At 44.7% G+C, this 25,858-nt stretch overlaps 1 protein-coding gene across 1 annotated transcript in view; it reads right to left on the reverse strand.

Moving 5' to 3' along the window:
- Positions 1-519: 519 nt before the first annotated feature.
- The window catches only part of cyribb (CYFIP related Rac1 interactor Bb), a 40,583-nt gene continuing 15,244 nt past the window's right edge, over positions 520-25,858 (reverse strand). Inside the window, exons 3-12 of the mRNA XM_085762685.1 lie at positions 17,754-17,836; positions 16,482-16,603; positions 14,765-14,870; positions 11,112-11,251; positions 8,468-8,545; positions 3,112-3,228; positions 2,936-3,015; positions 2,721-2,847; positions 2,571-2,641; positions 520-1,312 (exon numbers count right to left, since the gene is read on the reverse strand). Of these exons, the coding sequence (XP_085618811.1) occupies positions 1,249-1,312; positions 2,571-2,641; positions 2,721-2,847; positions 2,936-3,015; positions 3,112-3,228; positions 8,468-8,545; positions 11,112-11,251; positions 14,765-14,870; positions 16,482-16,603; positions 17,754-17,826 (978 nt within the window). The 5' untranslated portion in view covers positions 17,827-17,836 and the 3' untranslated portion in view covers positions 520-1,248. The remainder of the gene's footprint in view (positions 1,313-2,570; positions 2,642-2,720; positions 2,848-2,935; positions 3,016-3,111; positions 3,229-8,467; positions 8,546-11,111; positions 11,252-14,764; positions 14,871-16,481; positions 16,604-17,753; positions 17,837-25,858) is intronic.

The following is a 25,858-nucleotide window of genomic DNA, read 5'->3' on the forward strand; positions in this document are numbered from 1 at the left end:
AGCTAAGCTGCTAACAGCGCTAAGCAGATGTTAAATAAAAGTGAAATTAAAAAGCAAATAAACTACAACAGCTGTCAGTTCTTTGTTCATTTAAGACAACGCTAGTTTGGTTTTGGTGTGAAGTTGTGTGTCAGTTCCTCAAACTTTAACTGTGTGTGGAACATTTAGACAGATTAACTAAATCAACATAATTGTGTCAGCTCCATTTAAAATAATTCACTTGGCTGCTACATTCAGCCACTTAAAATCCTGGTATATCCAATCTTTCCTTTTATTTCTAGGAGAGGAGATGTCTATATATTAGCAGTGTCAGTGTTCACAGCTCCCTCAGTGAGGTGGCTCTGTGCGTCTTTGTGGTGATTTAATCAAGCCTGCAGATCTGAGACATTCTTCCTCACTGCCCGTTTTGTGATTGAGCGTGAGAATGTGCGTCTCTCTACTTTTCACACGAGAAACAATGAAACTTCTTCTCAGTCATCCAGCAACGACAATGAGATAACATCAAACCTGACGAGGCGGTTGTAGAAAACAAGACTTCTCCTTTTAATCTCTCCAGCCACAACATACTGTCCATTTACAGTACAGAATCCCAATTTTAATTTGATTTTGCACAAATCACAGTTTAAAGTTTTCAAATGAAATATACAACACAACTATGAAAAAAAGACATATGCACAAATTAAAACCTATAAAAAATATAAAAACAGTACTCTTAAATCTCATTTTGACAAGTACCATTTCAATAACAAAACAAGTAATAATGCACAACCGAGCAGACAAATGAAACTGAACCATTAGTTTTTTTTTTAAATAGAAGGAAAAGACATCATTTTCATCATGCAGAAGATGTAATATTAAATAACGAATCAAACAAAAATAATATATACTTCTCTATATATCTCTCTCTTTTAAATTTTCAAGTCAAAGCACTCCCGTCCCTTATATAGGGAAAAACAAGATATTTTTTAAAAACACCAGAGGATCCACAATGCTTTCATTAGCTGCCATTGATGCATGGCCTTTTATCGAAAACATTATAGCAACATCTTTTTGGCACAGAAAAAGACGTTCATAATGGCAGTAGCATTTTGCAATATAAAAGAGGGCGGAGCTGTAGCTCTTTTTCCGTTAAAAAAAAAAAAAAAAAAAAGCCAGGAAAAAAAACATTCTGAGCTCCGACATCAGTCAGGAGAGTCGCCCCCGCCCCCCCAGCAGGGTGTGAGGCAAAGCAGTTGTAGCAGCTCAGTCCTACTGCAGCATGCTCTTGATAGTCTTGTTGGTTGTTTCATCATTCAGATGCTTGGTTGTGTACCTGCAGCAAAGGACAAAAGGACAACAGACACAGCGTCAGTGACTGGATCTCTCACCTGTCTGCACAGAGGCGGAGGAAGCGTTCCTATCCTCAGCTAAAAGCAAACAAAAATGACCCGATCTACTTAAAGTACCAATTAGATATGACATTATTGACTTGTTAACTCATCTGTATTCATTTCTGGATTTCTTTCTTTGATGTACGTATCGAGCTGCAACAATCAAACATCAAAGCTTCAGCAAAAACTACTTTTTAATTTAAATTTGAGTTGTTTTGTAACAAAACTCTACTTAGATTGTTATATTGCCTGTTTTCTTTTATATGGGTAGGACAAATAATAATTCATATATCAATCAATAAGGGAAATAATCAATAGCTGTTAACGAGTCAAGACATCAACTAGACACTTTTTTTATAGAAGACTATGTTTTGTTTATGTATCAGGGTTTTTTTTATGTGAAATGTTGAATCTTGACCTAAAAACTATAATAAACTTTATTTGTATAGCACCTTTCAAAACACAGGTAACTAACAGGTTAACTGCATCTGTCTGGTAAATGTAGTTCAGTAAAAAGTAAAATATTTCCATGGTGAAGTTGAAGTATAAACTAGAATAGAAGTAAATAGTCAAGCACAAGTCTGTTGCTGTTTGAGTTAATGTACTTTGTTTCGTTCCACCACTGTGACCAACTCAAATATTTTGTCATCCTCTGCCAGATCAGAGATGTAATCACTACAAGAAGATCTGGCAGCTTTAGCAGGAAAATGACCTAATGCGACCGGGTAGCTCCGCCCCGCCTCGGGCCCCCGCGCTGCACACACACACATACAGATGTGGGATTGAAACAGAAACGGCCCTGTCAGCTCGAGCAGCTGGGAGCGTGAGACGAGGCGGGTAAAATTTGGGAGACGACAAGGGGACGAGGTGTCAGAAGTAATCGGCCTCTCCGGAGACGCTTCGACACCCAACCCAAATCCAGCACGGAGGGCTTGCAGCTGACCAGATCTGCTTTGGACTGTGGACAGAGAGTGAGTCGCTGCGCTGGAGGGAGGGAGGGAGGGAGGGAGGGAGGAGGGAGGGAGGAGGGGGGGCTGAAATAACCTCAGAAGTCTGTCTGCCTCTCGTGAACCAAAATATCATCCAACTCGCAGCGTGAGCAGCCTCCTCCTTTTCAAGGAAAACCACAACTGGCGTGTGACAATCACATTACATGCTGAGCTGTCAGGGAAACGCAATACGATTCGGACGTGCGCTCACCTGAGAGCGTTGAGAAGGCCTTCTACGCTGTTCGGAGGCTGATCTCTGAGGACTTTGATGCAGCCTTTCATCTGAGGGACCGGAAACAGAGCGTTAGTGTCAGAGCGAGCCGTGAAGCGTGGCCGTGGAGCCGAGCGCGGCTCTACTCACATCGATTTTGGACGACTTGGCGAAAGCTCCCACAGGGTGGACGTAGTCGTACAGGATGATGACTCCGACCATGACCCGCAGACAGAAAGACACCGTCTCCTCGCTTGTGAATCGGCTACGGTACTCCCTGGTGGCACATGAGCGGGGGGATTATACACACATGAAGGCAGCGGAGTGAGAGTCAAACAGCTACGACTGCACAAAAAGTCACTCACGGTGTTTCCAACATGACTTTACACACTGTGGCCATTGTGCTTAGGCAGACTGTCGTGTTCTCGATGGGCAGGTTCTTGTTCTGGATAAAGAAAGTCGGATAAAAGCAATGAGGGTGTGGTCTGACAGAGTAGAGAAGATTTTTTTTAAAGTTACCTGTAAATCCTGTCTGTCTTACCTCCGATACAAACTTCGTTGTGCCATCACTTAATGTCTTCAGCATGGGCGTGGCATCGGCGTAGAATAGAGATATCCGATTGGCCAGTTCGTTGTTGACTTCGTTTTCACCCTCCGCCTGAAAAATCATTTGAAAAATAAACAAATTTTACTTCATACATCCCATCTGTTGTTTCTTGTGTCCTCAGGTCCACAGTCTTAGACCATGGAGTTTCTAAGAAAGTCTATTTTTCAGCTGAAGACTATCCCAAATTCATGTCTGTTTACTCAATTTAAACAGATTCTGACCTTCATTACCAAAGTCACTGTCATAATTCTGAAGACTTCTCTAAACTTGTCTCTACACTTTTCCACTATCACACCAGTCACAGGCCGACAGAGAAACCAGTGGGGAACATGAGACACGGAATTAATTAACTTAATTAACTGACACTCACAGTAACTCAACTTTTTGTCTTACTTTCCAGCTTCATAAAAACATAATTGCTTATAATATTAACCAAATTAACGTGACTTGGCCACAAATAAGCATCAGGACATGCATGGATTAACCTATTAAAAATAACAACTCCATGTCCACCAATAAACATCCTCATCCACTCAAAACGGACACAACAGGAAGAAATCTGTCCTATTTTTGTTCCCATCTCTTTCTTTCTGTGGGATACTTTCTCTTCAGGTTACACTGGTTGCAGCCTGTGTGTGTGTATGTAGTCAGCGTGTGAGTGGCTTGTCCAATCACGGGACAGGACGATGAGCCGTGTCCACCACTCAGTGATGTAGAAACACTTTCCCCACATGTTGTTCTCATGGTTTGCGTGAAACCTCTGTTTATATTAGTCACCAACCTGCTATTTTGCTGCGGGGCTGCTCGCGTGAAGGGAGGTTTTAGAGCTTTTTCACTAAAAACACTGATGGGAGCAGCGAGCGTGAACCAACACTGGGAAATTGTGGGTCAGAAAAACCAAAACAAGGAGCTGACAGATGCTAAAAGCTTCTGAAAGGAAAAAAAAAAGTCTGGTGCTACAGCTCTGTGTGTTCCCTCTCATATACATGCAGTCATATATATGATATATTGCTGATGTTGTACAACAAATTCACTTTCATTGATAGAAGCCACTTCATCAGGTGCTGGGCAGTAAAAACACACAATGCGTGTCTCTCAGAGTCAGAGTGCATGGATAAAATTGCAGAAATACAATTGTAGAAACACTTCTGAAAGCTGCTGCTGTGGTTTGCACTTTACTGTGATAATTCTGTTATTAAAATGTATAATAGGCCAATTTTGTTCAAACTCTCTTGACAAAAAAAAGGGGCACAAGGCGTGAAATGTTTTCTGGAAACAGATTTTTGTTGTTTGGAGTCGGGCTCATCACCATGCAGCTCCACCAGGTCGTGATTGTGCATATGAAAGCCGTTAAATTAAAACAAAATAAAAAATCCTGACAGAATAAAAACATTGATAAGAATCATATCCCCGACCCCGAATGCTCCTCCTGGTTTCCTCGCTGACTAACATCCTGCTGCTTTACAATTTCCGACTGAACACTGAAAACACCTGGTGGATAACAAAGAGCGAGGCGTCTTTTGAACAGCCTGTTCTAAATTTGTCTGCATATTTAAATGATAAGAACATTTCGTGCCTTTATTGTTTTTTATGGGAACACTGACAGAATATGAATAATCTCCCCCAAAATTTCAAACCAATTCGCGTTTTTTTAACAAAACGATGACATATGAGCTCAAAGAGTGTTTACCATGGGGACGGATGCATTTCATCTTCAGATGTCTGAATGACTCAGTTGAGCGGTGACTAAAACGCCGCCGCTGCTGCTGTGAGAGGCTGAGCTGCGAGGAAGGACGGCAGCCTGACAGGTCCTAACGACAACTTGTCTGGGCCCATTTGCCTAATGGCACAATCTGGTTTGGAGTATAGAAAGAACCTCCTGTCACACAGTTACGTTCTGCGCACGCACACACAGAAGCACTGAAAGCTCACTATTCCCAGCAAAGCCTCTCTCTTCGATGTCCTTGAAGCCCCTGAATAAAGATGCACGTGTGTGGAGGAAAAGCATCTATGATACCGGAGAGAGAGTGAGTCCGTACATTTTATATCTCAAGAACTACTGTTTACAATCAATACAGGAAACATCCTACAACACTTAGCCAGTATCGATTGAGCTGCTCCCTTCTATGACCCCTGAGGAAAACTGTTGATTTGTTTTAAGCTACACTGGCACCATCTTTGACTTGTGGTTTGGTTTGTCCGGTAAGAAAACTACTCTAAGTTCAACTGGCAGATGATGAGCTTTATTTAATAGTGGTGAGCAGGACGTAGAGCAGCCAGTAAAGGTTTTCACTAGGGATACTGTAATCATGCTTGTGCCACCGATACCGATCACCCACGAGTGTGATCAATCAACCCACAGCTGATTCTGTCACTGATACTGATCACTGTCGAGCATTGCAGGTGGTCCATGTTACATCAGTCATCAGTTACATCAGTTTTGGTGGCCTGTCACACTCTCAGCCACAGACAGCAGAGTATTGACCACAGGTGATCAGTTTAAAGTGCATTTATGCAGATCAATATCAGATGATCATGATCAGCGGCCGATCAATTGAGGCATCCATTCCTTTCACTCACTTTTTAAATCTACAACAGCTGTTCTTGTTGGCCACTTGGAGCCGGCAGGAAGAACCCTCCTGGTCACATGCAGATGGCGTGGAAAAAAATTAGGACTTTTGTTGAGTCTCCGACATGAACTCTTTTTCTCCACCGTCTCCCCCGGAAGTCGCCAACAGTCTCTGTCTATTGTTTGGTGTTGAGCATGGATTGTAGTAGTGGGCTTTTAGAGCTGACAGTGAAAACAGTGCGAGCAGAGACACAGACTGAACCAAAACAATGAGCTGGAAGAGGCTGAAAAGCTCTGCAGACCTGAGAGGAGCAACAAAGACATCGTTGCTATGAGTGATGCTGTTTGTCTTGTCATCATGTGTCGATATTAGGGCTGTCAAACGATTAATTTTTCTAATCGCGATTAATCGCATTTTTTCCATAGTTAACTCACGATTAATCTCTATTAAAAATATTATATATGGCGCTTTGGACTTTCAACACTCCAAAGTGTTATAATCTCTAGACAAACAACTTTTAGACCAGACCTAGCAGGCCTAGTACCTAATCATAACACATGATGCATGAAACTCACACAGAATTGAAACGAATTGCATCCAGTGGAAATTGCCTGTTACTTTGCTACACCTCTGCCTGGCCATGTGCATTTGTTGACAACAGAAGCCGTCAAAAAATCAATGGATGGAGCTGTGGATATATGTTAGACTGTGTATATTTGTGTAGCAACCAACTTGAAGGTGCCTTACCGCCACCTACTGGACTGGAGGTCCCACACTCCAGTCCTCCAGTCCAGCAGACAGAGGACAAAATGGGCCGCGATTAACCGCGATTAAAAAATTTAATCGCGTTAATTTTTTTAATTAATCTCATCACGATTAACGCGTTAACTCTGACAGCCCTAGTCGATATAAAACATTTATTATAGCAGCTTTATTATGGTAATGTTTAAATTACAGCGAGTAGATACCAAGTGGTTAAACTTTTCAAAATGGTTCTATAAAAAAAGAATCATCATACAAAATCCGATCTAAATGAACGGGATTCAGTGTTTTTCTCTCGAGAGTTTAGGATCTGATTTTCCTTCCACTTTGTGATTCAACGCTCTGACACCACCTGTGGGTCTCACTTTGCAATACGTGTCCTTCCGCACTCCTCTGGACTCCCAGGAGCCTCTGAACAATCAGAAAACTTAAATCCATTACATCCTGCCTTTCTCTCGATGCAGTCTGAACTGTGCTGAGATTGTAATAATGAGAACTGAGGGCTCAGGTCTGAATCATGATGACGCACATTCAGGGCCAGCACCATGGAGACATTAAAGGAACACAAAATTATAGACTGTCTGAACACAACGTGAACATTTTTATCCTAAAATACATTCATTATTCATCTCTGCTGAACCTGGTGCTGGCTGGTGTAAATGCTACCATGTCTGCAATAGGTGCAAAGCTAAATGTGCACACGACTATTGAATGAACTGCACATTAATTAACTACAGTAAGACACTGAAATGATTTATTGGTTTGTGGTGATTACCTGAAACTGTGCTAAGGCCACAGCCAACAACAACAACACTGGTTAAACTTTATGTGACTTCTCCATCGTGACAACATTGTCTGGCATCAGAAATATAGTTTACTCCAATTACTCCACTTTATCTAATGACGATCTGAAGACGAAGTAATTGGCCAATATATGCAAATGCACAAACTCTTCAGCAGCCACACAATATGGACATAAATATGCAGCATGTGTGTATTGTGTCCTATAAAATCTTATGGCTGTCAGTGGCGATACAATTTTTTGCCCACACTTTTCATCTTAAAGGGATAGTTCAACATTTTGGCAAATTGGCCCATTGCCATAATCCCTATAGTCATAGCAGTAGATTCGTTACCTTTATTTGTCGGTGCAAGCAGTTTTTTGATCAGTGGAGCAGAGCCGTGAGCTGCTCAGAAATACGCTACGGAGGCCATTGGGATTGCTTGGTTTCCCTCATCAAACTCATCAAATACACAATCCAACAACTCCAAAACACTCTCGTGGACAAGTTGTGACCTGCACGCTATGAGATAATAACGGAATGTTACGAGACAAAGTTGTTTTCGAGGCAAATGCAGAGAGACTGCTTGTCGAAAAACTGCCCCCGACGGGAATACATGGGCCAATTTGCCAAAATGTTGAACTATCCCTTTAAAACCATTTAAAAACTGTTGAAATCTATATATTTTTTACAATAAGAACACAAAAATTGACAAAGTGAGCAGAGTGTAACAATTTGAGGTGGGTTCAAATGATGACCAGAACCTGCTGTGAGTTTCAGCTCATTGTCAAGCAGCTCTCCGTTCACCTCTCACCTAGTTTTTAGTTTCACTTTTGGCTGCAGCTGTTTAAAAAAAAAAAGGAGTGTGTGACACCAAATGAATGTTGATGCTGCTCAGTTACTGCTGGGTGTGTAACTCAGTAACACTTTCACCAACACGTTAAAGGTGACGACATGTGAGTGACTTGTTTCTGCACTGCACCTATGTGGCTAAAAGGGAAGCTCAGTAACATCATGTCTACTTGTGAACACATGTGAAACTTCAGTGTTTTCACACACACAGGACAAATCTTTACTCCATCTTGGTTCTGTTTTTGGTCACCAAGGTTTTTTTTTTCTTTTTATATTGCAGCATCCTGACCACCAACACAACAGAGACGGATGTACTGTGCTCACCGGTACATTGTTGATCCGCATGCGGCTCAGTGTTCTCCTGTAGTAGCTGAAGTCGTTCTGGATGGCAGGATTCGTCATCTTCAAAAAAAGAAAAAGGAAAAGAAAAGAAAAGAAATGCATTTTAATACAGAGCTCGAGACAGAGAGCGTTTCTCTGCATGTCTGTAGGTGGCACAGCCTGCAGCAGGACATTCAGCTCGGGATCAAACACGCCATCGTCATGACAGGATGTTTTAGCCAACAAGGCAGAAATGTAGCTTTGGGGGGGAAATGACATAAAAAGAACACTGATACAATTATAATTTTATTTGCTGAACTGGATTTGAATCCTCTGACACTCATCCCCCCCTCTTACATCCACATCCCTGCTCATGCTGTCAGGAAATGTTTGGCTATTTTCCCATTAAACTCTGGCTGTGCATCTGTATAGTATGTGACAAGAGGGTCAACAATTATGTAGCTGTCAGAAAGGTATAAAAAGGGTCTCATTAGGGAGAGCCGGGGTTCAAGAGAAAACCTCAGATACAAGCCACAGAAGTCAGTTAACCTCTTTAACACCGGCTCCTCTAAATATAAATCATGTGGGTTTTTTTTGGTTTTTAGTTTAGGGGGTGGGGATGGGGGGTCATGTAGTACAGGTTTTTACAGTGAAACCATTTTATTTTCCTTTTTTTAAAACTAGCTTTCAGTTCATTCAGTAACACACATACGGCTGTGCCAGATCATAATGTTATTCGTTGTAAATGCTGGAAAAAGGAAAGAATGAGAATGAGAAGAGACCCTTTTATCATTTTTAAGGTTGGAGAGGTGCACCGAGTGTTAATTGCACAATCTGTTGCTTTATACTGCCTCTAACTACATCCAAATATAGGATGAGGGGCCAAGCTCTATTTGGAAAACCAGAAAATTAAAAACAAAAGCAGACAGTCAGAAAAGATACACCATGAAAACAGCTTCCATTATACTAAATACAAGAAAATACATGAGAAATGCAAATCCCTCCATCAGTTTCATTCGCTGCACTCAAAACAGGCGAGAAAACAGTGAAACAGGTCAATAAATTAACACGGGAAAATAAACAAGTGCATGACATCCATGACCGTTGCACTGTTAGATGTAGCGCCCTTTGTCCCAAAATGTTAGGCGTTGCTTCTGTCCGACCTTAAAACTGATGAGGGATACATACAGTATGTTATACCGCATATACCCATCCATAAACAGATTCAAGTCCCTCTGTTGTGTTTCTGTGCATGGCTGGCTGCTCCTCTCTGGCCTCCAACAGTTTAACTCATTACAGTGACCTGAGGGGGTTAAAAAAAACTGGGTTGGGTAAAATCATCCAGTGAATACCAGAGTCTGATGTTGTGGACTTGAGCAGCAGATCACAGAGAATCACCAGCTACAAACTCAGTGATGGACGAGTGCTATTTCAAATGTAAACGTCGCCTTATCTCCAACACGATCTAAGAACTAAACCACGTAACAGTGACTTTGCTCATTTGTTGAGGACGAGGTGTCTGAGGTTGGTTGGTTAGTTGGTTGGTTGGTCGGCCGGTTCGGCACCAGAGCAACCGGGGGAGGAAGTATCTGTGTCGTTGCTGCGTGATCGCCGCTGTCCGTCGGATCATGTGGTTTCGACATGAAGCCGAAGTGAACCCCTTAAAATAGGAAGCAGCCAACCAGAGAGCTGCTTTCAAATGTCACCGCTTAGTGAGAGCTCGTCGTGCGGCTAATTATCGTCATTCCTGTACGAGCCCGTCACATTCAAAGCTGTACTGGCAGCAGCGCGCTAATCCTTCTACAATAGACTGGTACTCAGTCTGTGTCCACTGTGTCCACCAGGAGAGACAGGCTGCTCCACCAGGGAGGGGCTGCCCGCCGCTCAGACACTTTAACTAGGTCAGAAGCCCATGCATGGGTGTGAAAGATTGATGACTAGGCTTGGCATGCCACCTTACACCCCCCCCTACCTTCGTGTTTTTATCTTGCCAGCCTGGAGAGTGGGCACTAATTGGGACATCGCAGCAAAATCGCCTCTGGGTGTCAGGGGGGTTGTTTTTTTTTTTTGCTTTTTTTTTTTAAAGTTTTTGTATCCAAGGAGCGAGGGGTGTACGGGGAACCAGTTCACCCACTGTCTGATCATTGAGTGCTCGCACAATTATGTTTTTGACAGTGGGCATTCAACCGACACCCACGTTTGATTCCTGTTGTTTTCTGGGTTGCACATGAACAATTTCAGTCCAAACGCAGGCGCAATCATTCTCTCAACTTCCCTCGCTCCGTCATTAATAGAAAAAACCTGCCACATTATACAGAACTCGACTCTGGACGACAACAATTTGCAGACCTCTTTACCCGCAATAACCCTTATTAGCCATTCCACTGACATCCACTTTATTATAAACAGCAGAGCAGTATCAGGATTCTAATTAAATGCTAATTATGCGCTCACTGGCTGCAGTTTAAAATTGCACAGAGTAAAAAATCAATTCAAGGGCATCAGCAGCTTGTACAGCGACTAAGGTCTGGTCTGTATCACAGAGGAAAAGTGCAGAGTGTCTATCAACAGCTTTAAAAGAAGAGTTTAAGGGTTTAAAAGCAGAAAGGAACACTTTGGGATATTGTCGGAGGAACCGGCGTCTTACTTTGAGCTCATCAAAGCGCAGTGTGAAGTGCAGGATCTCGGCGAACTGCTTGGCCAGCGCCTGCTCCCGCTCCAGGTGCTGAGTGGGGTCGTCGTAAGTCTCGCTGGTCAGAGCTCCCAGGAGGCTGTGCAGCGCCGCCTCTGTGGGAGAGAAAAATACGATTTCTGTCAGAGGACGGGGCGCAGAGACGTCAGCTGTTTCGTGAAAAACATGTTTCTGTACTTTTATTCAAGTCTGTACGGGGCTCTGATGGAAGGCCTCGCACCGGGACACGCTGGATGATATGTGCGTGTAGTCTCCAAGGTCATCAGTCAGTGTTGCTAAATAATCTTTCACACTCAGGTTTTTGTCACTCGAGCACCCAGTTAACAGCTGAGGTGTCAGCACTATGTTCCAGGAACGAGAGACGCAAAGGTCGAGAGGAAGAAGAAATACAGTGTGCACCACAGCAGAGTGACGGATAGTCAAGTGTAAAATGTAGAACACTGCAGCAACAATTAGTTAACAAACCAAGTGAGAAAATTATAGGGCTGCAACTAACAATTATCTCCATTATTTATTAAACTGTGCCCATTATTTTCTCAATTATTTTTTCTTTAGTTTTGGAAAAGTAAAAAAAAAAAAAAAAATTGAACAAGAGCTCATTGGTCCAAAATCTGTTCTGTTTATCATCATATATAACAAAGACAAAAAGCAAATCCTCACTGTCGGGAAGCTGTTGCCAGATGTCTGGTGGGAAATTGACTGAAACAATTATTCGCTTATCAAAATAGTTAATTTTCTGTCCATCAACAAACCATTAGAGTTCCACTTAATATCTCGTCTGTTTTATATAGCCGCAAATGTAATATTTTTAGGTTTTTGACTGCAGATGTTGTTTTTGGCTGTGTGAAATTGTGTTTTCCACAGTTTTATAAAAACCAAACCAGTCTATAATTGAGATATTGCTGCTTCTCTCTTGTAAATATTATTGGGAGATGAATATGTTGAAGTATCAGACTGCTGGTGGAACAAAACAAGTTGAGCTGAAGACGCCTCGCGGGCCTCTGGGAAACTAAAGCAGCCTTTTCTTCTTGTTTTGTCTTTTTGGCCCCGTATGTGTTAAATAATAATTGGTTATTTGGTAAAATAATCACAGAATAATCAATAACAAATAGAGTCATTAGCAGAACATCCAGGTACATTAAACATGGCAGTGTGTTTGTGTGTGTGTCTATGTGTGTATTGTAAAGATTAGTCCTTAAAGTGGATCATAACCACAGTTAGTGTGTCAGGCAGCTGAAGCATCCTGATTAGGACACAGACAGATAATGGGGAAGCGGTGGTGCCCAAACTGCCCAGGGCCCAGTGCCAGTCTGGGGCTGGGAGGGAGGGAGGGAGGGGTGGGGGTGGAGGGGGGAGTTCGAGGGGGTTGAGTCAGAGGGGGGGGGGCAAGAGGCTTTCCTGCTCAGATGCAGATGAGACATGGGACTAATTATCTCATTGGCATGAAATGGGGGGGGCAGGGGAACAGGATTTCATTCAAGCAGAATTACACTCATTGTTTTGACAGTAAGTAAATACAAAGCCTGTGCCATGCCTTGACATAGCATACCCATAGACCAATAATCAAGGATGCATGAGGAGCCCCGGCAGGGAAATGAGGAAAAGATTAAGTGAAATGTAGCGAACAACTTGCAAGCAAGCAACGTTATTAAAACACACACACCTAGTTTAAAAAAATAAATAAATAGCAAACCTTTCAAGCCCAGAGGGAATTGTTATTTTTAGATGCAGACGCAGCTCAGAACTCGGTCTAGACGCTGTAGAGACGTTTCAATAATGACATAACGCAGACAGGCACAGCATCTCATGCAATAAGTCTGTGTGGTACCGAATGAGCACTTTGGATTGATTAGGTCTGAGCGTATTTTACAATTCTTGTTGATTACATATGACGATGAGCATGTCAACATAACGCAGAGGGAGGAGGGGTGGGATTCAGAGAGCCGTCTACTTAAGATAATCGTGAAGGGGACTTTAAAAGACAGACAGGGCGCTGGCAGTGCAGTGCAGTGCAGTAAATTGAGCACGTTTGCCATTCGGTAATGACTCCCATCTGCTTGGGCCAGCGTTTGCAGCGAAGCGAGCCGTAGTGGTGCTTCTTTTTTTTTTCTCTCTCTCTCGTCTTCGTCCCAGTCAAAACAGAAGTTAAGATGGAGCTGCTTTCAGGCCCCCTCAGAAATGAGCCACTCTAGTATGTCGGGAAGTCGGGGAAGGGCGGGGCGGGGCGCGGGGACACGTCTGATCTCATCAGGTCACGGCAGAGCAGGCAAGTAGAATGCGGGCATGTAGGCGCTTTACTCGCAGAGAGGGGAGGGTCTGACGGTCTAGACGCTGCAGCCTCCGATGAATCAGACTCAAAATCAAGACAGGTTTCTCTTAATAACAGTAAAAAATTGTCATTATTAAAAAAAGAGGATTCTGGGTTTGGACTGTAACTAGAAGACGTATGCCGCTTATTCAGTTATAATGAATTTAATAGATACTTGAGCGATCACGCAGTAGGTCAAGGGAAATGTCACTTACATCAGTTACATAACTGATCTGAGCCTCTGTGTCTCATGAGGCTGTGAAGTGAAGATTTCCACTGTTGGTGAAACCAAACAAGCAACATGATGAGACCTTTGTTTTCTGTTTGTATTCAGAAAATGTAGATTTTTTTTGTCACCAGTGTTGTGTACGAGTCAAACGTGGGCGTCGGTGAGAGAAGTAGTAGTCGGAGCGGGAGGGAGCGGTACAATATGTCTCTACATTTCAGATGCAGAGCGAATCGCAATATTTCCTCCCCCCGACCGTAACGTCTTCCATCCTTGGCAGCGGTGCTCTGCGGATCAATCCACCTGCCTGTAGTAAAAGGGACTCGCTCTCAGCTCCATGCGTATCAGGCTGGAGACGGCGGCGGCGGTGGCGGGGCGGGGGGCTGCGGAGGCCGTCATTGGCCCCTGAAGCCTAGAAGTCAAGGCAGTGAAATAGAGCAGCAGCCGAGGCTGGGAGGTGACCTACTTCGTTACATAACAGCCATCGCCGGGCTGTTGCCGCCCACCGCCTCCATTGACTACCTTCTGCACCGCCACTGGGATTACGGGGTTAAGGGCGTTGAGGCATGGCGGGCTCAACCCCCCCATAACACACCCCCACACCCCCGGGGTCATAAGAAGATCAGGGAGCAGTAAGCCTACTCCCCCCTCCCCCTCCTTGTATCTATGCTAATTAAACAACCTATAGCTCCACAGAGGTCGCTGCACAGTGCTACGCAAGCAGCATGTTGAGAAATGCACAGCTGAGGGGGAGGGGGGGGTTGGGGTTGGGGTTGAGGGGGGGGTTCAAAGAGTGTTTATATAAGGTTGGATGCATGTTATGTGTATGTGTCGCATGTCTGTTGACGTTTGCAGTTCAGCAGTCAATACTGCAGATGCACATGCAAACAATTAAGGTCACATATGAAGGTTGTGTCTATAGAAGACACACTTTTTTTCTTTTTTTAACATCAAGGACATCCACTCTTCATCCTTCGTGTCCTCAGGTTGGACACTTTGGCGATGCTCAGAATCTCAAACCAACACAATGTGGGATTTTGTCCACATAACACACACACACACACACACACGTACCCAATCTCTGGGAGAACTCGTAGAACTTCTTCAGTCTCCCCACTAAGGGAACCACGGCCGCCCACGCCTGCTCCTGTAACGCCTCATCACTCGGATTCTGGATTGCCTGGAAACCCAAAAGAAAAAAGACAATTAGTCAAAATGTGATGGTTGATGAAATGTTTTAAAAAGTCACAAAAATTATTTTGTAGGGATAGAAGTTCAGTCAAATCAAATTTTAAAGGGATAGTTCACCCAAAATTTCCTCATTATCTACTCACCCTCATGTCGACTAAGGGCTGGGAGAAGTTTCCGTCCTTCGTGCCTTCTCTGAGTTACAGCGGGACTCCATGCAGCACTGCATGTCCATATACAGTTGTGAACGGGGCTCACTTTTCTTCATCCAAGAAGACACACCAAGAACCATCCAAATACCTCCATACTGCTCGTCTGTAATGTCCCTCTTGTATTGAAGCCCCAACATGAGAAATTGTTCCGAAAAAAATTAATATACAATACAAGAGGGACATTACAGACGAGCTGTGTGGAGGTATTCGGATGTTTTTTGGTGTGTCTTTTTGAATGAAGAAAAGTGAGCTCCATTCTCAACCGTCATATGGACATGCAGTGCTGCACGGAGCCCCGCTGTAACTCAGAGAAGGCACGGAGGACTCTGAAACTTCTCCCAGCCCTTAGTCGACATGAGGGTGAGTAGATAATGAGTGAAACTTGAATTTTGGGTGAACTATCCCTTTAAATAACTCTATTGCTTTATTGGAAAAGTTGTTGGGGAGTACTGCTGCATATCTGAAAACATATTTTTTGGTCGCTGCATGAGACAGCATCAGTCTGAGCTGAAGACAACAGAGTTGGAGAGAAGAACTTGAAGTCCTCAGAAAGACGTGAGCATATAACGCCTCACGTCTGCTTGGGAGTAGTGGCTCTAGGCTGTGTTGTTCGCCACACCTGGATTTCCAACCAGTGGTTTCAGTGGTTGAGTTGCGTTGTGGGTAATGTAGGCAGCAATTTTTGATAAGGAATTCATCCTTCTTTTTTTATTTTTTATTCTTCGATCTAACCGACCTTCGTGGCTCTAACAATGTTATAGAGTTATTTTATTTTTAACAAGGCAAAATTGATTTCCTTCCACACAAAAACATGTTTTCACTCTGAACTCCTCAGGTTGCCGTAAAACATTCAAAAATGTGCGTAATGTGTGTGTCTTCTGAGGCTACAGGAGGTATTTGTCTGGACTCTTCTGTTCACAAAACCACTGTTATTCAGTCTTGTTTTTATTGCATTTCCAACAGAAGTATTAGCAGCCTATTGTTGGCTTCATTTGAACCATCTCCAGTGTCAGCTTCATTTGTGGGTCAGGGCTTGTAAACAGACTGAGGTGAGGAACCAGAACTGACTTAATAATTTATTACAATCCTGTGGAAGGATTCCCAGCAGCCGTCCCTCAGGAAGGTTATTCTTCTGACTTTTCTTAATCAAGGAAAGATCCATGGCTACACTACCTTGGATAGAAGCGCTTGGCCAAGAGGGTGCAGTCAATTAGTAAATACAACAACAATGCAGGAAACACGTAGACTACTGATGAGCCATGAGCTCCTAATAATAAGATCCCTGTATCAACTACTGCAGTATTTCCCGGCTGTGGGACGCAGCAGGCTCTCCTCTCTCTGCAGCAGCTGTGTGCTGTCAGTCAGAGGGGGATGTTTGTTTTAAGGTGTACCTCTCTGATCTCCTTCCCCGCTCCCTTGTACGCCTGCAGCTCATCCAGGATCCCCTTTGCATCCTTCAGCACCACGTCCACCTGGTCCCACACCTCCCGCTCTGCGTCTGTGGGCTGGGCGTCTGCCACGACAGAAACCACAACAACGACAACAGCGACAAGGTCAATGGGGCAAAAGCTGATTGGTCTGTAATCCATATTCACGCCGGCTGAACGTACGGTAAACACCAGCTCTAGGAAAATCCATCAAATCCTCTGATATCATACAAAGTTTAACATGCAACTTTCAATTATGTAAATGAAACTTCACTGAAATAATCTCATCTTCCCAAAGCTTCCTATTTGGTTTGAACACCACCCACTTTCCTGGTTGATAGGGAGCAAAATGGAGAGAGATAAGAGAAGATAAATGAGAAGGGTTATGCGTATACTCTGCTAGCTTTGGAACAGCTCTGGGTGTAGAGAGGCTGTTTTGTCTCCGAGTTTTTATTTTAGCCTGGAGAGAAACGGCGATGAAGAGCCGAGACTCTGTGAACCCTCTTCCACCACCTGAAGCAAGAACACCTTGCCAAGTGTGATGACTGTAGACTCCTGCTCCTGTGCTCAAGAAATACCCAAACCTCAGCTCGTATTGGCAGCTACAGAGCCAGTCTTTTTTAACTGTGTGCTATATTCTTTTAAATTTTGCATTTGAATTTATTTTTGTTTTGATTTTTATTTGATTTTTTAAGGTTTCAGCAAAAAGCAGCTTTCTAAAAAAATAACAAAAACAATCCTGAAAAAGGCTCATTTGGGGAATTTTTTTAGATTATTCTGTCTAAACTATTCAGATATATAATTGTGATAATATCAAGATTTTACCTAGAAACAGTGGAAGCAGCATGTGGTATTGTTTTCTCTAAAGGTATGACTGAGTCTCTGGGTTTGCCAAGTGTGAGGAGAATACTACAGTACAGGATCAAGCTGTGTTGAGGGGCCTAAGGCAACACGGCAGCTGAACTTAAGCGCTTTATATTTGAGAAGGGGGCTCTGCTGCAACTCTGCCCTGATTGATATTCTGCACACACACCCCAGTGTGGAAGAGGCAGGTTGATGGAGAAGAGCAGAAGCTCTGCTGGTGGATTTGATTCCTTTTTGCCGCTGGGAGGAACACAGTGTAAAAGATAAGTGAGGGTGAAAAGACTTAAGAGTTTCAGAGTTGATAATGTTATGGTAAGATATTCATGTGATCAATATCAGAGGAGAGGGAGCAATTACTTCAGAAGAACTCACTTTCAAAATCGAGGAAAAAATTGGGCTCCTGTTCCAGATCTGTGCATGTCAAAACTTTCAGTAGGTTCCCCATGTTACGATACCTGTTGAGAGAAAAGAGCAGAGACAGAAGGAGAAAAAAAAATCAATAAAAAAAAGGACAAGTTCAGCAGGAAAGTGAGCAGGTGCTGATACACTACTGTATCCACTCGGCTCCTGCTCTGCTTCACCGCTCTGGCGCCTGTATGAATTCGGCGGTGCCCCAGATGTGCCCGCCGCTCGCAGACACCAGCGTTCCCCTCGGACCCCTCCCCGCTGTGTGTTTCCTGTGCCCGAGCTCTCACCAGCCAGATGTCAAAACCAACAAGTCCCAAAAATACTGACTTTTATTTTCTGCTTTGTTAAGTTTCTCCCCCCTCCTGAAACCAGCAGCATCTACAGGCGCTCGTATGCAAACTAGTAATCGGCTTTACAAGGCTCCGCTGGGGAAATCAAATATAATGTATGTTCTACACATGAAGATGTTTCCTGCACATAATGGGACGCAGCCCATTAAACTTTTATAAAGGGTGTCGTCATGTAGAAACAAAAGAGCGGCCTGGGCTGGTTGTGAAGTTTTGTTGGTCGTATACATCTGCTGCGCTCTGAAATTCACTCCATCTTCTCAGCCGAGGCACAAGTGTCTTCAGGAAGTGTGGTCATGGGAGCTGAAACATTACATCAATATTTTAAAATACCTGAGCAAAGCGGCACATGTGATATGGACACAAAGCCTTATCTGTGCCACAGGAGCACACGGCGTGCTGACAACACACATCATCCTATATCATACACCCTAACAAAACATGAGCCCTGCATATGTCAGCCTAGGAAATTTGACTGCGACCAATTACTAATCATGAGGCTGAACAGGCAAATTGTTTTAATGATTAATTAAGTCATTTTTTAAGTAACAATACATGAGAAAAGAAATATTATGTTTGTAAAACAGCCAGACTATGTAAAGATAGTCTTGATATGACTTGTAGTGTATTGCAGCAAGGCCTTGAATAATGGCTGCCCTTCATATACTGATGTACGTTGTCATTTATTTTAGTTTCATCTGTTTCAGAATCATTTTTTCCCCTCAAATCTCTTCTTTTAATGCAATAATGAAAATATAATACAAAACTTTGAGTTGCAAAAAAAAAATATGTATGTGAAGTGAAGTATAAAGCAGGAGTTAGTTACATCAGAGTTGTGTTTGAGCAAGGGGACGAATTCAACCACAAATGACCGTTGCACCACATCTCTATTAACAGCATCCTCTCCTTCTTCTTCTTCAACGTTCACACTTCAGACTTTTCTAGATTTTCATTTCTGCTCAACAAGTTTCACACTGATTCACACTGCTCCTGTGCAACTGGCCACATCACTCCACACTCTGCACTCATCACGTAACACTGTTCCTCTAAATCAAACTGTCTTCAAAGGACGTGCAGGAAGAAGAAAACCATTTTAGTTTCATTTCGTTTCAGTGATTTTGGCCCCTCTCTCTTCTGATGGAAGCTAATAACTACTGCTGAACTCCCTGTCGGTGCTGCGCTAACACTGAGTGCCATTTGTGTTGTAACAAAAAGAGCACAGTCGAGGGATATTAACAGCACTTCTGGCAAGGTAAGGCTGGAGTTTAAATTGGTTTGGATGGCTCAATCTCACCCGTTTGCTGATTCAATACTAGTTTTGTCTTTCCCGTTTGTATTTCCTGAGATATTTTTCTTTAAAAGCAGGAGGACACCTGAGGAGGAGAGGGAGCCGGGTGTATCTGAGCTTCGGCATTCACGCTGACTTCATACCTTCCCTGCTGAGCCATACACACACGTATATGTATACCATATAGCTATACACAACGTACTACATCAGCTGAGCGTTGTGCAATCAGGAGTGACAGCCTCTGGCAGGTCTCTGACTCCTTGGAAAGCACGGAGCCGATCTCACCAGAGGTCAACAGACGTATGACAAGTCAAAGACGTGTGGCAGTTTGTAAGAGTGGCGGGCTCCCGTCAGCGGAGACAGATTTAACCCTCGGTGACGGAGCGGAGACGGACGGGATGCGCTCCGGGAGGGCGGAAGCGGGGTCGACGCGGGACAGTGACAAAGTTAAACTTGGACAGGCAGATGTCAGCGGAGATGAGTGACAGGTGAAGAGCCAAAGTGACTGAGTGAAGGCCTGGTGGTGCAGGTAATGCTGGGAGACAGGGAGGTGCTGCGACGCACAGCATAGTACGCACTCAGCAGTCAGGAGGGGAGGGTTAAATGGAGGAGGGGGGTTTTAAAATGCATGAGGTGCAGGTGCATGAGGGAGGAGGGAGGGGGGGACTTGGTTTGTGCATCCTGAAAACCGTGCAGCAGATCAGGGACACGCCTCGTTTTATTCTTTACACTGAGAAAACATCAGCAATGCATCAAGTTTTACACAAATCTGAGGACAAACTGTTTTATCGACTGACAGTTAAACCAAGTCAAGGTCGGATGCAGCAGATGAGTTCACTCTGGATCACAACGGGGAGAGAGGGGCGGTGTTTGGCTCAGTTGGCGGAGCCGCCGCCCCATGTGTTGAGGCTACAGTCACTCACTGCAGACGGGCCCGGTTCGAATCCCACATCGAGTGGCCCTTTCCTGCATGTCACCCCCCCCTCCCCATTTCCTCTCTCTCTTTTTCTCTCTCTCTCGACTATGCTTTCCATTAAAAGGCAAAAAAGCCCCAAAAATATACTTAAAAAAGGAAGATTAAAAAAAACAGGGAGAGAAGCTGAAAGAAGAAAAATATATTTTGACTGGAGGTGAAATAATTAGGTGATCTGGGAGTTTTGACTGATTAAATGACTAATTGCTTCATTGAAGTGTGAATTAGTGAGAAGCCAGGAAGAGGACACCACCATTACCACTGGACAATAAGGACTTAGAGAACATGATAATTGTCTCAGGATGTATTCATGTTGCAGCTTGACACTGTAATTGTTCAAAGAAAATCTTAATAAAAAATAAGTTTAAAAAAATAAAATAAATGTAAATAATTTCATTTATTGATACTAAAAAATAAACATTAGTTGCAGTTATTTTTCACTTTACTGAGGTTTACTGATGAATGGTGTAAACTTTGTTTTTCTGTCTACACCCGACACACCAGTGGTTTTTCTTCTGCACCACAGTTTTTGTTTACCTGTGCACAAATACTGTTATTTCTTCCCTCAAAATCTGCCTCAACATTCATCCGTCACGATTCGACCCCGGTGACCACCTGCAAAAACCCACCTGCCTTGTCCTGTCTCCCCCCCCCACCTCCTCCGTCTTCTAACCCTCCACTAATGTGACCTGAATGTCTGACGGTGCCAGCGCTGGCACCTCACTGGCTGTCGGAAAGCAGCACCCGCTCCGGCGTCAGGAGGGATGAGAGCTGTCACTGTCCTCGCCCTGCTGGATGACGCCGGCCACTGCCCAAACCCCGGGCCCAGGGCCTGCACTGCGCTGAGCCGGTCCTCTACTGCCACCTTTCAGCCGGAGCTCAGACTGGAGGGCTGAGCCGACTGACCGACCGGCCGGCTGGCGGAGCTGCCAGGGCTCACAGGGGGCTTCAGCAGGCGCTGGCAGCCTGGCGGGCCCCCCGTGCGGTTTTTGAAATGAGGTCATTTTAAGGACAGGGATTTGCGCGGCTGCTTTTTTAAAAGTCTGAAGTAACGGCAGCTTTTTATATCTCACTGCTCACCTCAAACTGCAGCGTGAGAATCATTTATTACATAAACACGGACCAACACTGACTTTGCAGCTTATTCTTATTTATGACATTTATGACTCTGCTTTCCCATTAGAGACACATTTTAGCCGGTATGAGTTTGTGTGTGCAAACTGGTGGCTTAATGATGGTGGAGGAGAGGAGAAGCGCTGGCTGAAAGAAGAAAAAAAAAAAACACACACATGCAGTATCAGGGAGTGATTGAGGAATTGAAGCCCCCACCCAGCCTCCCACCTCCCCTTCCTCAGTGGCTGTAGTAATACCCAATAGTGCTGGCATGACCTGGGCACCACGGAGAGCGCGACGACAGCCTTGTTGTTGTTTTGAACCCCCCCACTGAGCCATCGCGTGCTCGCAGCGAGGGAGGGAGGGCTGCTTCTAAGGCCAGGGGCAGAATCTGACAAGCAGGAGCCCGCACCGCGCTCCTATTGGCTGAGCCGATCTACCCAACAGCTCACTGTATCCATGGAGTCAAAAAAAATTTGGTGCCATTGAAAACATTGCAGCAGCCAATGGGAGGCGAGCACCGGCAGAGGAGCGAGTACAGTAGTAGTAGGACTTGAAAGCACATGAATATATTAATACAGATGAGGTAATGCGCCAAAAACAGCGGATTAGTAGTGAGGAGCAATATTTAATTCCACTACTGAGCACTTTGTGATTTAATGTGATTTGATTTATGTGCAGCTCAGCAAATTCACATTATTATAGCCACTTTTTAAATGAAAAAATAAAGCAACATCAGTACAGTGAGGAATATGAATAAATGCTGAATATAGTGATATATGCCGTCACTTCACTGTAACAGGAAAACATGAATTAAATGTTGAAATGCTGCAAAAATAACAGTGCAAACCCCACACCACAACTATTTGCAGATTGCAGATGGTGCAGAAAAAGGTTGAAGCATATTTTTGGTAAAGACACCAAAACAGTGCCACGCCCATGCAGCAGCCTGACCTCTGGATGGCACTGCCTTTTAACGTCTCCCTGCCCCGGTGCCTCTCCCCTTTAATAGGCACACACATACACACACACACACAGAGACACCGAGAAGCAGGGGGCAACACAGCTGAAACCCGGCACTGCGGCAGCGTCCTACAAATACGGCTCGTGGGGGTGATGGCCGGCTAACGCGAGGGAGGGATAGTGCTGACATTCCACTACTCGGGCTGCAGCATGAGGATCCACGTGCCCCCGCTGCTTTACTATGGAAGAAAAACAACGCCCTCCCCTCCCCTGCCCGGCCGCGCGCAGACACAGCACAGAGCGTCACGTGGGCTCCGTCGTGGAGAGGCTGCGAGCTTGCCCGGGGTGTGGAGGAGGAGGAGGAGGAGGAGGATGAGGAGGAAGGGGAGGGGGGGGATGGGGAGAAGCAGCAGAAAGTGTGTGTTTATGTCTGAGATAAATGTGTGGGTCTGGAGAGTGAAATGCACGGCTCATTTAAAAAAAAAAATTGTGATATTTAGATAAAAAAAAAACAAATAAATGAAATAAATAGAGGTAATCTGAGGTGAGGATGTGTGCTGACTGTTATTGCGTGTGTGCGTGGAAGGGGAGGGGTCTGGAGCGTCACACTGCGGCAGAGGCGGGCAGAGCTCGGCAGCTTTAAACTTGACCTAGATTCCCCGGGTGACATGCCACATCGCATTAGCCCACTCGGCCAGACCTGGACCCGCTGGAGCTCGCTGACACTGGCCTGTTTCGACAGGCAGAAAATGGGGGAGCACTTCCCAAATGGGGACTGGCATGCGTGCCCCCCCCATCCATTCCCACTTTCACCCCTCTCCCCATCATCTCTCCCCCTCTCTCAGCTTCTCCTCATCTTCACCAGCCCCCTCTGCCCCTCCCTCCCCCTCAACCATCTCATGCCAATTCAACCCAGCTGACTAAAAATGGCTTCGGGGGCACACGGCGATGAGGAGAAGTGGGCGGAGATAGATTTTGCAGAGGGTAGGGGCGGGGGTGTCTGCCATTTGTTTGTTTATGGGGGTGAACTCGATTACCTCGTGGCCACGCCTCTGTATTGTTACACCCGGGGTAAACATCAGCTAATGCCCCCCTCACCCAGATTCTGTCAGATCAAAACAAACCGACAGGACGACTGAATCATTACGACTGCGATACTTCGACTGACATCCACTATCAGAGCTTTCATCTTACTCCTGCAACCACATGGGCGTCTAAAACTACCCCCAACCCCCCCATTTTAAAAAAATATATAAAAAACTCCTACAAAAGCCTCCTGCATCAGCACCACAGTCAGAATAAACCCAATCAGCATCAATGGAAATGAGCGAATGAAAGTGTCAGTCCGTCCACAGAAGCAGATCAGAAAAGCAGGATGAAAGTGGGAGCGCCTCATCCTCGGCTAAGCCCCCCTCTCTCTTTGGACAGCACCTGATGAAAGTTGGAAACCATGGCAACAGGCACATACACAAGAGTCAGCTAAAACGCCGGCTCCATTGAAACGGAGCTCTATGAAGAGGCTCTTAGTGCCACTCTTCAGTCACACCAATAAAACACTTTGCACCATCAAAACATACGGAGCGACACCACCGGCAGCCTGGGTGGTGATGATTTCAGATCAATGGGTTTGACTGATAAAAAAAAGCGGGCGGCAACATCTTAAAGGATGGCTTCATATTCTGTGACAGAAAGATCACACATGAAAACGCATCATGTTTACGTGAACAAAATTCTGCACTTTGATTCTGCGCCTCTGCATCCGCTGAACATCTGCTTCAGAGGGAGGCTCTCCCCACCCTGCCCTTGAGAGTCCTCTGACTTCTTCATAGAGTGTGTTAGGGAATCATTAAGGGGCGAGGGAGCGGAGGGGAAGGAGGGAAGGAGGGAGGGGGGCAGGCATATTGACTCAAAGTCATCGGTTCAAGCGGCACCTCACCCACCTTGGGGGCAAACTGCCTCCAAAAGCCATTCACACACACAGATCTCCCCATTCTTCTGCTGAAAACAGCCCCGAAACCATCATTACTGGACTGACCTTCTGACTGTGACTCACCAAACATCGCTGCGTCCTAAAGTCTGGCTCAACATGCAGAGGCCAGACTTACTTAACAATTCTGCATTAAGACAAGATTAAACATTTTTAATTTAAAACAAATGCATTTGAGCATCAGTTGAACTAGTTCTTTCTTCCTGCATGATGTTACCCCCAACAGGATTTTGGGTGGGGCACGGTGGAGATTTTGGAGGGATGGTGGCTGTCAAGACTGAGGAGAAGCAGGAGGGTTCATTCAGTAAGAGATGAGTGCCACCTGGAGGATGAAAACAGTCGTGCACGGACGGAGAGGAAGACCACTCCCAAACTCACAGCATCACTTAGCAGCTTTGGAGATGTTTGTGCTTAAACATGAAAAAAAAAACACAGATGACACAACTTAGAGTGAGTTTGGTAATGCTATGTAAAAGATTTGTAGCAGATGATTGCAAAGATGATATATTTCTGACCCAATAAAAATGTCAATCCACTGGCATGAGGAGAAGCAACGTGGCTGACATCTAGTGTTCACTTCAAGACACTTCAGGAGACGGAAAAAGAGGAATTTCATTTCATAGAGGAGTTTGAATAACATTTCTCGAACCTAAATGTAAATTCCATGTCACATGTCATCAGCCGCGCATCAAGTCCCTCCGACATGTATGTCTGCGGAGGAATGACAGCAGCCGGGCCGACGCTCTTGACAGGAAGTTACAGTGTCAGCCCTCAAGTGGCATAAATAATAGATAGCTGAGGAGAAGCTGGGAGCTTTTAGCTGACATAACAAGCCACTCCATATATTACGCCCACTCAGACGTATCATCTCAAATTACATACATGGTGGGGCGAGGCTGGAGGGGGGGGATGGGACGGGACGGGAGCGTCTTCCATATGCTGACTCAAGGGTGGAGCAAAAGGATGTTTCCATTTAATAACAGACTTGTCCTCCTCATAGGTGGATAACTGCTCAAACAGACCATAAAGACTATACTTTCATTTTACAGTGTAGCCACAGTGAAATTCTGTGCAGATCTATTGAAAAGGAGAAACTGAAATATGACATTGACCCGTTTCCTCTGTGCTTATTTGAAGCTCTCGTGGCAGCAGATACAGCCTCAAGTCTTCTTGGGTTTAATGTGACGAGCTTTTTGCACATGTGGATTTGGGGATTTTCTGCCGATTTCCTCCTCCACCTCTCCTCTCAGGCTCTGTCAGGTCGGATGGAGACCGTTGGTGAACAGACATTTTCAGGTCGCCCCAGAGATGCTCAGTTGGGTTCAAGTCAGGACTCCAGCAGGGCCACGCAAGGACATCAGCTCCTTCCCCCGAGCCACTCCAGAGTCGTCTATGTGC

This window comes from Trachurus japonicus, chromosome 20, assembly GCF_045865225.1.
Source record: "Trachurus japonicus isolate A0001 chromosome 20, Traja_1.0".
Lineage (NCBI taxonomy): Eukaryota > Metazoa > Chordata > Actinopteri > Carangiformes > Carangidae > Trachurus > Trachurus japonicus.